The sequence below is a fragment of the Aedes aegypti genome, chromosome 2 (assembly GCF_002204515.2).
Source record: "Aedes aegypti strain LVP_AGWG chromosome 2, AaegL5.0 Primary Assembly, whole genome shotgun sequence".
NCBI classification, from domain to species: Eukaryota; Metazoa; Arthropoda; class Insecta; order Diptera; family Culicidae; genus Aedes; species Aedes aegypti.
Genome location: NC_035108.1, coordinates 233,548,071 through 233,565,344, shown reverse-complemented (window position 1 = coordinate 233,565,344; position 17,274 = coordinate 233,548,071). Strand labels below are relative to the sequence as shown.

The following is a 17,274-nucleotide window of genomic DNA, read 5'->3' as shown; positions in this document are numbered from 1 at the left end:
GTTTCATTGATTTATCACAATCATGCCCAGTATTACCTGATATATAGTCAACGCCTCCACTTCTCTAGAGTTTTCCAACAAATATCGCGGTGATTCAGGTAACCAGAAAAGCCCGAGAATTGACGCAAATGTTGGCAGTGTGCTGAGCAGCAAATAACGATGCCAAGCACTAAAGTGCTCCTTGTTTTCTAGCACCACCTTTTGCCCAGTTGCTGGAACGGTACTGGTAGCAATCGCCCCGGCAACCAAACCTCCTGCTACTCCAAATGCCCCCAAGAGACCTAGAATCCGTGCTCTAAAATTGACTGGTGTCAATTCGCACAAATACACGGATGCTGTAGGTAATGCTCCACCAATTCCTGCTGCTGCGCAAAACCTGGCCATCATGAAGGGGCCGTAGGTTGGCATAAATGCAGCTATAACCGAGAATACGCCACAAACCGCAAGACAGCTTAGAAGGGATTTCCTCCGACCCGCACGACCTGCAAGCCCGCCCCATAATAATGCTCCGAGGGCCATTCCTACCAGCGTTATTGAGCCGAGCCAATTCTTTTCTGTGTCCAAAATACAGTACTCTACCTCAGCCGAGGGAATTATGTAAAACACTGCGTACACCTGGATGGCATGACCTGCTAGACCGAGTCCGGTTATAATGGAAGCAATCAATTGAAATTTTCCAAAACCCGCTTGTTTGATGGCGTCCGCGTGGAATTGGCTAAGGATAACATCATCACTGTAATCAATCAGTTCACCTGACTCCGATTGGGAACCACGGGCCGTTGAATGCGACCCTTGACTATGGGTGGAATGGTGGTTACTGTTGTTGGTATTGTTATGAGCTTGCAGCTGTGAACCCGTAAGTCCGTGTGTATACTGCATTGTTCCAGCAGGAGCCCCTGACAGCGATGGTGATCTGGGTCTAACCAAACAAGCTTCTTCTGATTCGTCGGACATCGTATTCACGAAATATCATCTGTAATAAAATGAACAGATGTGAATGTTAGGATAAATATATTGGATATTTTTTTACTTAAGATCTTTTTGTAATCTAATTATCTAATTGGGTTTAATACAATCACGTTTTTACGTTGCAAGATACTTTCCCTTCAAGGCATCTGAAAACATTTGAATCGCAGTTTGACAATATGTCAAGAAAATATGTGGGCTATAGAGCATTTGATAAATCCTATTAATAATCATTGTAGACATCCCATGATTTCGATGATTGTAGACATTCCCAGTTTTTAATATGGCATCGAAAGCACCTTCACTTTTTTCTCATTGTAAACATTATTTGAGCGAAGAACAACACGGTTTTATGCCAGGCCGATAGACTACCATAAATTTGTTGTGTCTTCCGTCCCATACACGTTTGACAGAACGAAATCAAACAGACGTTATCTACACCGACCTATCCGCCACTTTCAACAAGATAAACCACGCTAAATATAATGATCGCTTAGTTTCAGAGGCTTGGATTACATGGTTCGTTTCTGAGATGGATTGACTCCTATCTCACCGATCGATGGATGCTCGTATCCATATGGAATTGTCAGTGGGATGTTTTCGTAGGAACTTCTGGAATTCCATAAGGAAGCCATCTCGGACCTCTTTTTTTCTCGATACACTTCAATGACGTGAACCATGTGTTGAAAGGGCCTAATCTCGTTCGCTCAGCAAATCCGCACGACCGCCGATGCAAAATGAGTTAGATCGTTTCGCATGGTGGTGCGATTTAAACCGGGTGCTAGTGAACCCAAACAAGTGCTCGGTGATTTCTTTCTCCAGGAAAAAAGAGCCTGTTCCTTTCGATTACACCTTTTCTGATGTGGAGATATGCCGGGTTATTTATTTATTTTTTTTTTCGTCAATCAATAGTAGACTACACGTTTACTTAATTCTATGTTGTATTATATCTTAAGGAATTAAAATATTGTCTTAGCTTTGTTCGCGACATGGTCAGATCAATTTCTGTGCAATGCTGATTATAAAGCGACATCATTCGATTCATTGGGCCTAATTTTGCATAGTTAGTTCGATGATTATTTGATGCAAACAAATTCCGATTTCTTAACTGTCTAGCGGGCGTGTAGAAATTCAAACATGATAAAAGATGGGTGGAATCAATACGCTGCGATACAATATCATTGACAAATGAAATCATGGCTATTTCGCGACGCTCATTTAAAGTTTGAATATCGATAAGCATGCATCGAGCCTCGTATGATGGCAGTGGAAACGTTGTCCAGCCTAATTTGCGTAAGGCATATAAAAGAAATTGCTTCTGTACTGATTCAATTCTATCACCATGTGTTTTTATATGCGGAGACCACACAATACTACAATATTCTAGAACTGATCTTACATAAGCAATGTACAAGGTTTTAATCGTATATGGATCCCGAAAATTGTAGCTAAAACGCTTAATAAAGCTCAACATATTGGTTGCTTTATGGATAATCGTATTATAATGATCAGTAAAGGTAAGTTTAGAATCTAATATGACACCTAAATCTCTAATCTTATCGCACTTTTGAACAATTTGATTTCCTAAAGAGACAGTAATCTGTGGTGTATTCCGTTTTCTGCTATATGTGATTAAATTACATTTTTTGACGTTTAATTGAAGTAAGCTTTTGCTACACCATTTATCAAATATACTTATTTCATTCAGATATATGTCGCTATCTTTGTTGCTATTGATTTCCATATAAAGTTTCATATCGTCGGCATAAATCAGAATTTTAAGATGTTTAAGCACATATGAAATATCGTTAACAAATAATATAAATAACAATGGACCTAAATGCGAACCCTGGGGAACTCCTGATGTAACGTGAACAGGTTTAGACATTTTTCCCTCAAATCTAACTATTTGTTGGCGATCTGTTAAATAAGATTCAATCCAGTTGAGGAGTCTCATCGCAATTCCCATTTTATTGAGCTTGAAAATCAACATAGGAATGTCTAGTCTGTCAAATGCCTTACTAAAATCGGTGTAAAGTGATTCGACGTGGTTACCTCTATCCATTGCATTCAAAGTGTAATTTACAAATTCCAGAAGGTTTGTTGTAGTAGAACGACCTTTATAGAAACCATGTTGTGTATTCGTTATTCTATGTTTTATTTGGCTGAACACATTTTTATTTATAATTGATTCAAATAGTTTCGGAATGGATGAAATAATAGCAATTCCACGATAATTTCGAACATCAGATTTTCTACCAGACTTGTAAATGGGTATGAGATACGATCTTTTCCATTCTTTTGGAAATCTGCTCATTTCAAGTGACATGTTGAATAGCCAAAATAATGGTGCTGTAAATTCATTAGCTAAGTTTTTCAGTAAAATAGGTGGGATTCCATCTGGCCCTGATCCTTTGGTGGAATCTAAATTCTTCAGTCCTGTTAAAATGTCCTGTACCAGTATTTGACTTACACCGATATCGCTTGTGAAATCAGGAAAACTAGTAAAATATTCAAAGTCACGATCTTTATCCGAAAAGTTAGTAAAAGTCTCTTGGAAAAAAGTAGCAAAAAGATTGCACATACCATCTGGATTATCTGCTGCTCTATCATCCAATGTCATTTTAGATGGAAAATTGTTGGACTTCATCTTCGATTTAGCATAATTGAAGAAATTCCTAGGGCAAGATTTTAAATCATTTTCTATTTTTGTGTTGTACTCTTCAAGTGCAGCGGATATGGCTTGATTAAGTTGGTTGACAATATACAAATAATTTTCTAAACTTTCTCGAGATTTTTGTTGCCTGTAAATTTTATGAGCCTTTTGCTTACGATTTTTTAAATTAGTTATTTGCTTATTAATCCAAACAGGGTTTTTCGACCCATTTCTACGACGTCTTCGCAATAGAGGAACTTCCATCTGAATAATTTCCGACAAAATTGAATAAAAATCCGTCACTGCACTTTCTAAATCTCCTTGGTTTTTCAAAACGGATTGCCAATCTATTCTATTTAATTTTCGTTTAATTCCGTCATAATTGGCGTTTTTATAATCAAAGAAATTCTCAAAGTCACAGTTGTCAGAATTGTGATTATTGTGAACAAAAATTGAGTACTCAATAGCTGTGTGAAATGCTTCATTTTTCCATAGTGGAGAAACAGATTCATTCACACAGAAATCTTCCATAATGTTTGAGAATAAGAAGTCCAAATAACAGTTTTGCCGGTTTTTCACATGATTTATTTGATTTAAACCTAAAAATGCAGCTTTTTCAAAAATAAATTGTAATGATTCGTTTTCACCGACAACCGGAAGCAGAATGCTTTCGTTTTCGGAATCACGAATAAAATCAGCATTACGCTGATTAAAGTCGCCATAGATATGCACTTTGAATTCTGGAGATAACTGGGATACGATTTCTTCAGCAGTTTGAAAGAAAATTTCATATGATGATTTGCAAGCTTGGTCTGGCGGAAAATACACAGAAGCAAATATATGTGTTTCTCCGGCGATGTGTGCTTTCACCCACACATGTTCAAATTCTTTATGTTTTGATGAAATTATTAATTCTGAATTGAATTTAGTAGATATTGCGATGAGAACTCCACCACCAGACATTCTTTGGGTAAGGACCAAATCTCGGTCGTCTCTGAATACATTAAAACTATTACCAAAAACTTCTTCACTTTTAATTTTTTCATTCCAACTAGTTTCAGTGCCCATAACAACTGAGAAGGATGAAGTTAGAATTCTTTTATAAATTTCGTTCATTTTAGATGCACTCTTCATGCGATTAAAATTTTGGCAATATACTAAAATTTCGGTAGCATTTGCTTCTGAAGAAGTTGATGGTAACACATCCCTTTGCATAACAATATTTGAAAGTTCAGATCTATCATTAGATACATTGTCATTATTTAAAATATTACCAACTGGTTGTTCATCAGCCACGATTGGATCGTCAGGGTCTACGTCTGAAGACTGCGTCAAGTTGATCGAAAACACGTTTTTTCACAGGAGCACGAGGAACAATGCTGCGAAAAGGAGTTTCTTAAGGCAGGACCAAACAACCAGTTGGAACTAGAGGTTGAGCACGAAGGGAATGCATCATCGACAGGATACGGATTCAAATTTTCGCCTCTCTGAAATTTGATCCCACGTTGCTTAACTGGAGGCTTGGAAAAAGTCAGCTTTGCTGCTGCGAGTAAATCCTTATCCGAGGGAAGACCAGTAGAAACCGCTCCATTGCTTCTGCGCTTCATGTTGCTATCGTTGTAGTTGAACCATTTTTGTGAGGTATTATTTTCGCGTTCATTTTTACTTCTGGTGTGCTTGGAGGGAGTTTTTGAAAAAATGGTGTTTGTTTTTCGATTGGTACTGTTGTTATGGCCTCTGTGTTTATTCGCTTTCTTCCGTTTTTGGGCCTTTTCCTTAGGTTTTTGCTGTGATGCACGACACTGCTGACGATTGTCATATTCTGTCCAATCAGAGCGCCAAACCTTTTTTGTTCCTAGCAGACGCCAACCTGCAGTGCTATTCGAATTTCTGCCTGGGTTCAAAGTTTCGATTCCTTGATCAGCCAACTCATCTAAAAGGCTAGGGGGTGACTCATCTTCCACGAATCGAACAGCGCCAATGTTGGTTTGTGGTGAGTTAACAGTATCGATTAAAACTTTAACTTCACTCAAAATTTCATTGCCGATCGATTGCATTTCAACTATCGCATCCGTTGTCATGTGTGGCTGACTGGCATTATGATCGTTGCAATGAGCAGCCATCTCAATGGTTAGACTGCTCAGTGACTGGACTTCAGAACAGATCTTTTTTAGTTCGCCGGTTAGATCTGTAGTCAACGTTTCAACAAAATCTTCAATGTGCTGTTTTGAAGATTTCATAGATATGTCTAAAAGCCCGGTCAAATGATTTTTTATTGCGAGTAAATCACTGTTGGGCGTATCAGTTTTTATTGTTGAGTTTTTTTCAGCCACACGCGATAATGCCGACACAGCATTTGAGACGATCGACGATGTGCTGTTGTTAATACTCAGCACCGATTCCTTTAGTTGAAGCTCAATTTGGTCAAATAAATCCTCCATTGCACTGAGCTTTTTTAGATCGGCGGCTACTCGAAGATTGGCGTCAGTTTGTGCCCTAATTGAATCGATTAGCTGCTGCTGTTGATGGAGCACTTTGCGGGTGTCAATTCCGTTTTTCAAATGATGCTGGCAATCGCCGCAGAGAGGTACCATAAATGATAAAATAAAACTCTCCTGATGGCGTTGCACACCAATGCATGCCGCGTGGTAATTTTTACAGCAGAACTCGCACTTCCATAGGAAGCGATCGTCACTGATGTTGCATGATTTAACACTACACTGCATTTTTACCGGTCGCGCGCGATGTTTGTAAACAGCAAAAAAAATTAATTTAAAATAACTACGGAGCGCTTAAAAATGCGTCTACACCCGACGACTGACTCAACTGATCTGACCATGTGAAAGATTTAGGAGAAATCATGGATTCCCAGTTTACCTTCAAACAGCATGTAGCGTACATCGTCGATAAGGCCTCGAGAACATTAGGCTTCATTATGCGATAATGAAAAATTTTTAACGCTGTGCACTGTTTGAAATCACTGTACTGTTTGTTAGTGCGTTCTATTCTCGAATTCAGTTCACCTGTATGGAGTCCAATTTACCTTAATGGTGCGGAACACATCGAATCGGTTCAACGGAGGTTTATTCGATTCGCATTACGCAGATTACCATGACGAGATCCTTATCGTTTGCCGAGCTATGAAAGCCGTTGCCTGTTGATCGACATCGAGACCCTTCGAACACGAAGAGACATCTCGAAAGCGATGTTCGCCACCGACGTTCTACAAAACAGAATAGACTCTCCAGCAATTCCCCACGAAATTGACCTCAACGTTCAACCTCGAGCACTTCGGAATAATTTAATGCTACGACCTCCATTGCGCAGAACGAACTACGGGATGAACACCGCTGTCGATGGAATTCAAAGGACTTTTAAACGTGTCTCATCTAAGTTCGATTATCACATGCCCCGGACTACACTACGCCGCCTATTTTCAGATGTTCTGACTGAAGTCAGAGAAATTTAGTAAATCATCTTCTCTGTTTATCGTTACGTTCATTTTAATTGTTGACAATTAAAGTAGTATTTTAATATTAGGGCAGAACCGTTGGGGCCACTGCCGGCCTGTTGGTATAAGTAAAATAAATAAATAAATACAGCCATTCCATGAAAAACCGATTTTAAAAAGTTGAAATCTTAAGCATTCATTCCATAAAAAAATTTGGATTGGAAATCGGTTGAGCTGTTCAAAAGTTATGATTTTTTTTAAACATTAAAAATCTAATGCGCTGAGACCCACAGTGTGTGCCGATGAAAAATGACTGATTTTTTATTTTCAAAAAAATATATCTCAAAAACTAAAAATTATACATCGCTGAAAATTTGACAGTAGACGTAAAATTAACTGAACTTTCAAGGAAAAATGAGCAGCAATAGCTCCTTTGGTCCCGAGGCCTTCAGAACACGAAAAAAACGGAAACTTTTGAGTTTTTCCATGTAAAAAACACACTTTTTGTGAAATTTTATATTTTTCCTGAAAAGTCAAAATCTTCAGCTTTCATTTCGTCCAAAAAGATTGAAAATCGGTCGAACGATTCAAAAGTTATAAATTTTTTTAAAATAAAAATTTTGCGAAATCGCGATTTTTCTGGTCACCCTATTTCGGAAATGGTCACCTTAATAAAAAAAATCCAAAAATACGTGTATCCTTATTTCGGATAAGGAACAAAATAGCAAATTTTCACGGAATTCGGTGACCCATTCATTTATTCATTTATTTAGTTAACATCTACACAGATAACACTGAATCAACAATTTCACGCCACAATACTCGGTTCGTGGCCGCATCTCTCCATCCTCGGTTCTGCCCCACGCTCGCCAAATCGATACGCACTTGATCCACCCACCTAGCTCGCTGCGCTCCACGCCTTCTTGTACCAACCGGATCCGAGGCGAACACCATCTTTGCAGGGTTGCTGTCCGGCATTCTTGCAACATGCCCTGCCCATCGTATCCTTCCAGCTTTGGCCACCTTCTGGATACTGGGTTCGCCGTAGAGTTGGGCGAGCTCGTGGTTCATCCTTCGCCGCCATACACCGTTCTCCTGCACACCGCCGAAGATCGTCCGCCGCACCCGACGTTCGAAGACTCCAAGTGCTTGCAGGTCCTCCTCGAGCATCGTCCACGTTTCATGCCCGTAGAGGACTACCTGCCTTATGAGCGTTTTGTACATGGTACATTTGGTGCGGGCGTGAATCTTTTTCGACCGCAGCTTCTTCTGGAGGCCATAGTAGGCCCGACTTCCACTGATGATGCGCCTCCGTATTTCACGGCTAACGTAATTGTCAGCCGTCAGCAAGGATCCAAGGTAGACGAACTCGTCGACCACCTCGAAAGTATCCCCGTCTATCGTAACACTGCTACCTAGGCGAGCCCTGTCGCGCTCGGCCCCACCAGCTAGCATGTACTTTGTCTTGGCCGCATTCACCACCAGTCCAACTTTTGCTGTCTGGCGTTTCAGGCGGGTGTACAGGTCTGTCACCTTTTCAAATGTTCGGCCGACGATGTCCATATCATCCGCGAAGCAAACAAATTGACTGGATCTCGTAAAAATCGTACCCCGGCTGTTAAGCCCGGCTCTCCGCATAACACCTTCTAGCGCAATGTTGAACAACAGGCACGAAAGTCCATCACCTTGTCGTAGTCCCCGGTGGGATCCAAACGAACTGGAGTGTTCGCCTGAAACCTTCACACAATTTAGCACACCTTCCATCGTCGCTCTTATCAGTCTCGTGAGCTTCCCGGGAAAGCTGTTTTCGTCCATGATTTTCCATAGCTCTACGCGGTCGATACTGTCGTATGCCGCCTTGAAATCGATGAAAAGGTGATGCGTTGGGCCTGGTATTCACGGCATTTTTGGAGGATTTGCCGTACAGTAAAGATCTGGTCTGTTGTCGATTGACCCACTAGATCGGTTTTTCATGGAATGGCTGAATAAGTAAATAAATATCCAAGAAAACATCCAGCCAGTTTAGGAATTAAACGTACACAGCTTTTGTAAAAGAGTAGCAGATAACTTTCCGGAATACTAAGCATGTTGATTCACATGTTTGGCAATGAGAAATCTCTGATATGATGATCAATAAAGCGTTCCATACCTTTTTGGAAGACAAGACATCAGACTGATTGGCCTAAATCTCCTTGCTTCTTCATGCGATCTCCTTGCTTCTTCATGCGATGTACGTCTTAACTTAACAGTAATTTCACGTCAGGATCTGAAAATATGCCCGGTAATAAAACCGCTAGCAAGTAGTGTATTTAAAACATGTTTGATCAACAAAACTATAAGGTATCCATTGAATTGATTCAGTAAGTATGATTTTGGCAGCCGAAGCTAAAGACGAGTAACTGCATGAAAATACAATTGGTTCATCCGTAGATGTGTCCACACATTGAACTATAGGGAAAATGGTGGCCAAAAATATAAAAAAATACTTGTTTTAATCCGTATAGGCCTGAGTGAAAGGAAAAATTCTAAAACCCTCACCGCTCAGCGAATGATTAAAATGATTTTTGTCAGTATACTAGTTTCTAGAAGTGGACATAAGAACACGGAAATATTCCAGTGGGCGGAGTTATTTCGGTGGGTCACTGGGTCACGCCGGGTTAAAAGGATACTGTGCGTTTGTGCCCCTTGAAGTAGACAAATCTCAAGTCACAAATTATTTCCGGTATCGGCTATAATTTGGCCACTATATGACGGAATTTTAAGAAAATTTCATCAGTGTAAACCTTTTGAGAAACTATTGAATTGAATAACTATGAGTTTTGCATTTGATTGATTCTACAAATGACCATTTTCGGGTCCCGGGACGCCTCTATGTTTGATGCAATTATGTTTGATTTCTACTCTTCGAGAATTGAAACGGTTTAGTATCTGAATGGTCACATCCGGTACATTTAAAACGGTGCAAAACCCTTCATTTATAATGTTATAATTCGTCCAATTTTTAAATATTTAAAATGGGTATGTTGTTGAGGTTACACGGTTATTTAAAATTAATAATTATTGAACAAAAATGTTTTTTGCCTAATTTGGACTACAGTAATGACCCGATTTTGTCAGCCCCCGATTTATCTACCGCCGATTTTATCTACCCCCGATTTTAGCACCCTTCTTGACCCGATTTTGCCTACCCCCGATTTTAGCATCCTTTTTTCAGCCTGAAATTTATATTTATTTTAATCAGACTAAACACGTTTATACTGGCAATATTGGGTGCATAAAGTCAATTATGACATTGACCACGTCTATACAATCATCTAATTACCGAAATATTGAAATTTATAAAAATGATTCAAGAAACTGCTCAATGTTACCTGGAATTACGGTACATAGAAAATAAAAGAAGAAAAAAATGATAATAAATCTTCGAGCTGTTTAGTGGAATACCTATAAGTAGAGGAAAAACTGAATTTAGTACTATGCCATTAAATTGCAATAGAGTTTGTATCCTATGACAGATACGCGTATTTCGACCTCAACTGTAAGGCCGTATTCAGTGTCTAGTCTAGTATACGACACTGAAGACGGCCTTACAGTTGAGGTCGAAATACGCGCATCTGTCAAAGGATACAAACTCTAGTGGAATTAAATGGTATAGTACTAAATTCGGTTTTTCATCAACGTAGAAAAACATATTTTTATTAACAAAATCATAAAACTAAGTCGTTAAGTTAAAATAAAACTTGAAACCATCTGTATCTGTCAAAGATAAGCATTTAGGAGCGGAAATAAAAGGTACACGGTACTCCTTCTACTTTTAAGTTTCTCTACTTGAAACCAGTTGAATTTTTTTTGCGATTTTAGCTCTTTCCCAATTTTGTGAACCCAATATGCAGCATGGGGCTGACAAAATCGGGACATTACTGTATATCTTACGAGCAGTCTCAAGTTACCACCAGTAGGGTTTAGTTTGGGGTCTATACTATCTGCGGAACGAAAATCCAGCTGCGGATAACTGTGGATAAGCGTCATTTCGGCACAAGGTCGACAAAATGGATTTTTTTGTTAATTACGATTATCGATTATGCGAGCTAGACCGGCTATTGGAAAGTTCAGCGCCCACCGGCTGACGAACGAAAACGGCCTACGACTAATTGATTTCGCCGCCTCCAAGAATATGGCCATTCGTAGCACCTACTTCCAGCACAGTCTTCCATACCGATACACCTGGAGATCACCACAGCAGAATCGCAAATCGACCACGTTCTGATTGATGGATGGCACTCCGACATTATCGACGTCAGGACCTATCGTGGCGCTAACATCGACTCTGACCACTATTTGGTGATGGTCAAACTGCGCCCAAAACTCTCCGTCGTTAACAACGTACGGTCGTGAATACCAGGTCCCAACGCATCACCTTTTCATCGATTTCAAGGTAGCATACGACAGTATCGACCGCGCAGAGCTATGGAAAATCATGGACTAGAACAGCTTTCCCGCGAAGCTCACGAGACTGATAAGAGCGACGATGGAAGGTGTGCAAAATTGTGTGAAGGTTTCAGGCGAACACTCCAGTTCGTTTGGATCCCACCGGGGACTACGACAAGGTGATGAACTTTCGTGCCTGTTGTTCAATATTGCGCTAGAAGGTGTTATGCGGAGAGCCGGGCTTAACAGCCCGGTCAATTGGTTCCAGTTCCAGTCAATTTGTTTGCTCCAGTCAATTTGTTTGCTTCGCGGATGATATGGACATCGTCGGCCGATCATTTGAAAAGGTGGCAGACCTGTACACCCGCCTGAAACGCGAGACTGCAAAAGTTGGACTGGTGGTGAATGCGACCAAGACAAAGTACATGCTAGCTGGTGGGGCCGAGCGCGACAGGGCTCGCCTAGGTAGCAGTGTTACGATAGACAGGGATACGTTCGAGGTGGTCGACGAGGCGCATCATCAGTGGAAGTCGGGCCTACTATGGCCTCCACAAAATGCTGCGGTCAAAAAAGATTCACACCCGCACCAAATGTATCATGTACGGGTGCTAAGGACGATCTTTGGCGGTGTGCAGGAAAACGGTGTGTGGCGGCGAAAGATAAACCACGAGCTCACCCAACTCTACGACGAACCCAGTACCCAGAAGGTGGCCAAAGCTGGAAAGATACGATGGGCAGGGCATGTTGCAAGAATGCCGGACAGAAACCCTGCAAAGATGGTGTTCGCGTCGGATACGGTTGGTACAAGAAGGCGTGGAGCGCAGCGAGCTAGGTGGGCGGATCAAGTGCGTATCGATTTGGCGAGCGTGGGGCAGAACCGAGGATGGAGAGATGCGGCCACGAACCTAGTATTGTGGCGTGAAATTGTTGATTCAGTGTTATCTGTTTAGATGTTAACTAAATAAATGAAAATGACAATTATGCGAGCATTTACCAAAAAACGTACAAATTAAACAGTGCTTGAAAAGGTGAAACTTTTATATGTCAAATTTAGTCTAAAAAGTGTTACACACTTTATTATAATTTTTGTGAAAAATATGTAAAAACAGACCATAAATTATCATTTCATATAGAAACTGTATCTACCCCACTGGCCTAAAATGTTTTCAATGATTTCACGATAATTTTGTTCATATTTTCATTACATATTTACCAACGGAAAAAGAAAAATCACTACCTTAAGGAAATTCTCTGTACACGTGCCATTTTACAAACTCTACCAAGTAAAATAAAGTATATTTAATTTCCTGAAAACTATTATCGATGTAACCTACTTGCATTTTAAAGATGAGGACAATATTTTCAGATCATCAGTTTGTTTTCGGCTTTAACGCAAACAATGTGTATATTTTGCAGTAGTTATTTGTGTAAGTTTGTGTGTGGAGGGGGGTGAGGTTTGACAGACAAATATTTTTTCACCAAAATACCTGATTGATAAAAAAAATGCTCTCATACAACTTGCAACCTGCCCCTAAAATTAAAAATAAACGTTCAAGTATATTGTTTAGAAATACGTAGCTCATTACTGGGTTAAATACTGGTTACACCTTCCGGATGCGATGAAAATACATAAATACGACAAATGTAATGCTAAACTTACTAGAATACTATCAAAAAATGCGAAAAAAAAACAATACAAAATTTTGGCCACCACTTTGTATAGAGCCGCCCCATAGTGCATTGGGGGAAATGTAAAAAGAATAAAGCTTTTAATGCTTTTTAGAAGAAGTTAACCATCATTAGGCATGTAAATTACAAAACATTGCAAGGATTTTGTTCATCCGTCTAAATTATCTCAAATTGGGAGCATTTATACAAAGTTGTTTTATTATTAAATTATCAACCAACGTCGCTTCAACTTTGGTTCTACTTGCTATTGAAATACCATGAAAGTGACGAAATAAAGCGCTTCTAAGAATATGTGCAACATTTAATCATCACTTTATACAACTCATACTTTTGTTCGACTTCCATGGCTGTTGTAAAACTTTAGTTAAGCAGGCAAGTTTGTTATGCGCCTACAATTGTTTCTTGGGTAGTCTCTGCTAAATTTGCCGTATTCATATCAAATTTCGGCTGATCCAGTGTTTAGAGAATTAGCCACTACGTTAAAATGTAGTAAATAGGGTGCAGCAATTTTTCTGGTCCAAATATTTATGAAGTAAGATTAGACGATTGTAATTACAAATGTATCCTTAAATCACTTCTATATTTTTACAAGGAAGTATATGCTACACATCGATTTTTTTTAAGTTAGGCCTCGGTTTATGAGGTGAAATGCAGAGCATTGCATTAACGTTTTCAGAAATTTTTTATACATCATATTATCTATTGGTACATCTCAACACCATACATGTAGAATAATTTGAATTATAATTTTATCGTTGTCATGAGCATGCCACTCGAAAGAGATTTGAGAGGACTTAAGCAAAAAGTACATATTTTAAATAATTTCAAAATATTCTCTGTAGTTAGTCAGTACCATAACGTCCTTCAAAAAACATAACCACCAATGATGTCAGATAGACTGATGCGAAATAATTGCATCCCGTGTATAAGAATATACTTTACACGGTGTATATACAATTAGATATAAGAACTAGAAACGTTCACAGTAAACAGGTGACAAAGCAAAGGATAAATGAAATGTACTTATGACATTTACACACGATTAACGCTAGCACCAACCGGCCGGAAAATCCGAACTAAATTTATGCATCCAAACAATGTTCTTTTTTTCTTATTTGTAATTCTCTTATATTAAACTCGTTACTTGAACAATAAACACTTACTTGGACGTACAAAAAACCGAAATGTGAACAGTTGTATTATGAGTTCTCTTCGATGTTATGTTCCTGTACGGTTACCTTATCCAACAAATTTATTCCTTTTCCATTTTATGAATCCGAATCTTTTTCACTTTCACACTTCACTTTCCACAGGCACTGTGTCGTTACCCGATAAAGTTTTGCTGAAGCAAAATGTATTGCGTTTGTTTCCTACTTATTTCACCCGCAGAAATAAAAACCATACGAAAATTGTCTACTCCATATTTTGAAACGAAAATATCGATTGAAATTACTGGCCCGAATCAGCGCATGCTCGAAACGAGTTTTTCAATTTGCGAGACAACCTCCACCAAATGTCTGGGGCTGGTTGAATGTCACACTGGCAATTTTGAATCGAGCGTTATCGCGTGCTGAGGAGTAATTATCATTGCACTACTAATCTTGAATACCTACCAAACGGATTCATTGTTGGTAAGAGAAATAAAAGAATATTCCATTTCAAGTTGTAAGTAGTTTTACAAATTTAAAAGTTTATAGAACGTAGTTGAAGAGCATTCTTAGCATTCTTGTGTTAAAAATTGCGAAAATAATTTCTTATGTGCTTTTTTTTGCAATCTCTCAAGTAATATAAAGACATGTGAAACCATTGAATTCTGTTTGGGAATTACTGATTTCTTGGAATTGTGAAATTTCTAGCAATAAAATGTCTTATAAATTAGTAGATTTGCTTTGTTTCAGTGTGTACAACAAAGGGTGGCATCTCATAATGCCCATTCAGCTAGTTTTGATACAAAAACCTAAATATCGCACAATACGGGTATCTCCGGTGGTTATTCCTGGGTTATTTCGGTGGTCACAATGAGCCAGAGTGGTCATTCATCTAGAATTTAACTAGAAGAGTCACAGATATTCAAAATCATGAGATTGAGCCGTCGCATGCCTAGTTTTGGTACAAAAACTGAAATCTCCCACAGTTCCTGGGTTATTTCGGGGATCCAGAAGAACCAAAGTAGCCATTTATCTATAATTGAACTCGCATAGTCACAGGGGTTCAAAATCATGAAGATTAAGCAGTCGCATGTCTACTTTTGGTGTTATTGGTCCCATATTACGGGTTTCACTGTGGCCATTCAGGTGCTCCAAAAAGACCAGAATAACCATCCATCCATAATTTTGACAAAATACATCCAAACATAAAAAAAATTGTAAAAAGTTGGACACAATTCATTTGTTTGGGGTTTTAATGGGAGTAATTTAATCGAATTGTTCAGATTGGCCACCTTCCGGGACTCCTGGAACCGGTACCGCATAAACAATACTGGACGGAATTTTCCGGATTTTTTTTTTTTATTACTGAGAAATTTTATGTCAAAATATCCATCATCCGAATAGTATCGATGTGAATTACATATACAAAACTGCGATGGAAACTTACTTTTCGGATATTCCGGAACCGGGTATGAATTAATAAGTGATTTGAGAATCTCCATTCACAGTCCACGTGAATACCTATTCAACAATACAAGGACGGTTTAGATTACTTGATTAGTTAAGGGACTTATTTTCAGGTGTTACATTGATTTGAATTTTGAAATGGGTCGAAAAAAAAAATGGGCGCTTGAAACCTCCTTCCTTTTGGCTGTCTTGGTAGTGTCATTCACAAAACACACCCAAGCCGTTCCCATAGGGGACGTTAGCCACAAGGAAGGACGTTTCAAGTAATACTGTTTCATATGGTATGCCCTCTTTAACATCTAATCCAATTTCTCTCGCCGTTCCCTTACGGTACCTATCCATCTAGTATTCATTGCTTTCTTCTCCATGCTCCCTCTTACTTCGAGCAAAATAGACCGATATGCCGATAAACAAATTCAAAATATAATTATCACGGTCGATACCTTTGTATGTAAAACACAAGTATTACATTTATCATGTATGAAATTATATTTTAAAACTTAAAATTTCTCAGAAATGTTGTATCGCTGGTGATGCAATGTGTTGAATATGCAAAACAATTGCTTGTCTTGGCTTCAGTACAGATGGCAAAAAAGTTGGATCAAGCCAAATAGTGTTTTCTACACAATTGAGGTTTAATGTCATAACGAAAAATTGATTTCCCTGCAGAGTCTAGATAATACGATTAAGTCTCTCATGCATTTATAAGTGAACTAATAAAGTTAATTCGAGCACAAAAAGCGTTTATAAAGCTTCAGTATGTTCAAAATGATGCACTTCTTGTGATATTGCTGCCCACAAACGCACGTTTGCATCGCATGTTTGCTGGATTTCCTTCTCACATAAGACAATTAAACGTTTATGGGCATTGCACGACTAAACTTTTTATTATCATGATTTAATAAAATTGATATTATGTTATCGAAAGTAAACAATAATGACCAAATTAATAAAAATAATTGCGTATGAATAACTTTTATATTACTTGATACTTATCATGGATGTTCTTAAGAATCCGAAGTATGAATCATAACGGTACATCTCTCGTCAAGTGACTTTAGTGACATCCCACTAATTAGAGCTAATTTTATTCCCCAGCGTTTTCGAAAGACGAAGTTTACAGCAGAGCTGGAAATTTAGCTAATTATACTAATCACTAGCCGGTATTCGTATTCCAGCCAAGCGGTCAAATCTCACAAAATCTCATCCTTGCTAAAATCACCTGCAAACAATACCGATCTTACGCTTGTCTTAATGATGTTTGTAAGAGCTCACTCTGACGTATTTGCTAAATACGCAAAGCAGTAACCATATGACCGTCGCTGATCACAGTAACTTGTTAAATTTGGGCCAGTGCCATCATAACATGGCCAAAACATTAATCATCGAGAAAACCACGTAAATTGCAAATAACTAGTTAGATATGCGAAAAGAGACACATTCAGACCGATTACTTAGCAATGATATGA

The 17,274-nt window shown here is 38.8% G+C and overlaps 1 protein-coding gene across 1 annotated transcript in view; it reads right to left on the bottom strand.

Annotated features, from left to right (window-relative positions):
- Positions 1-14,658, bottom strand: part of LOC5569113 (synaptic vesicle glycoprotein 2B) — a 35,012-nt gene extending 20,354 nt beyond the window's left edge. Inside the window, exons 1-2 of the mRNA XM_021844471.1 lie at positions 14,354-14,658; positions 37-973 (exon numbers count right to left, since the gene is read on the bottom strand). Coding sequence (XP_021700163.1) covers positions 37-954 — 918 coding nt within the window. The 5' untranslated portion in view covers positions 955-973; positions 14,354-14,658. The remainder of the gene's footprint in view (positions 1-36; positions 974-14,353) is intronic.
- Between the last annotated feature and the right edge of the window lie 2,616 nt (positions 14,659-17,274).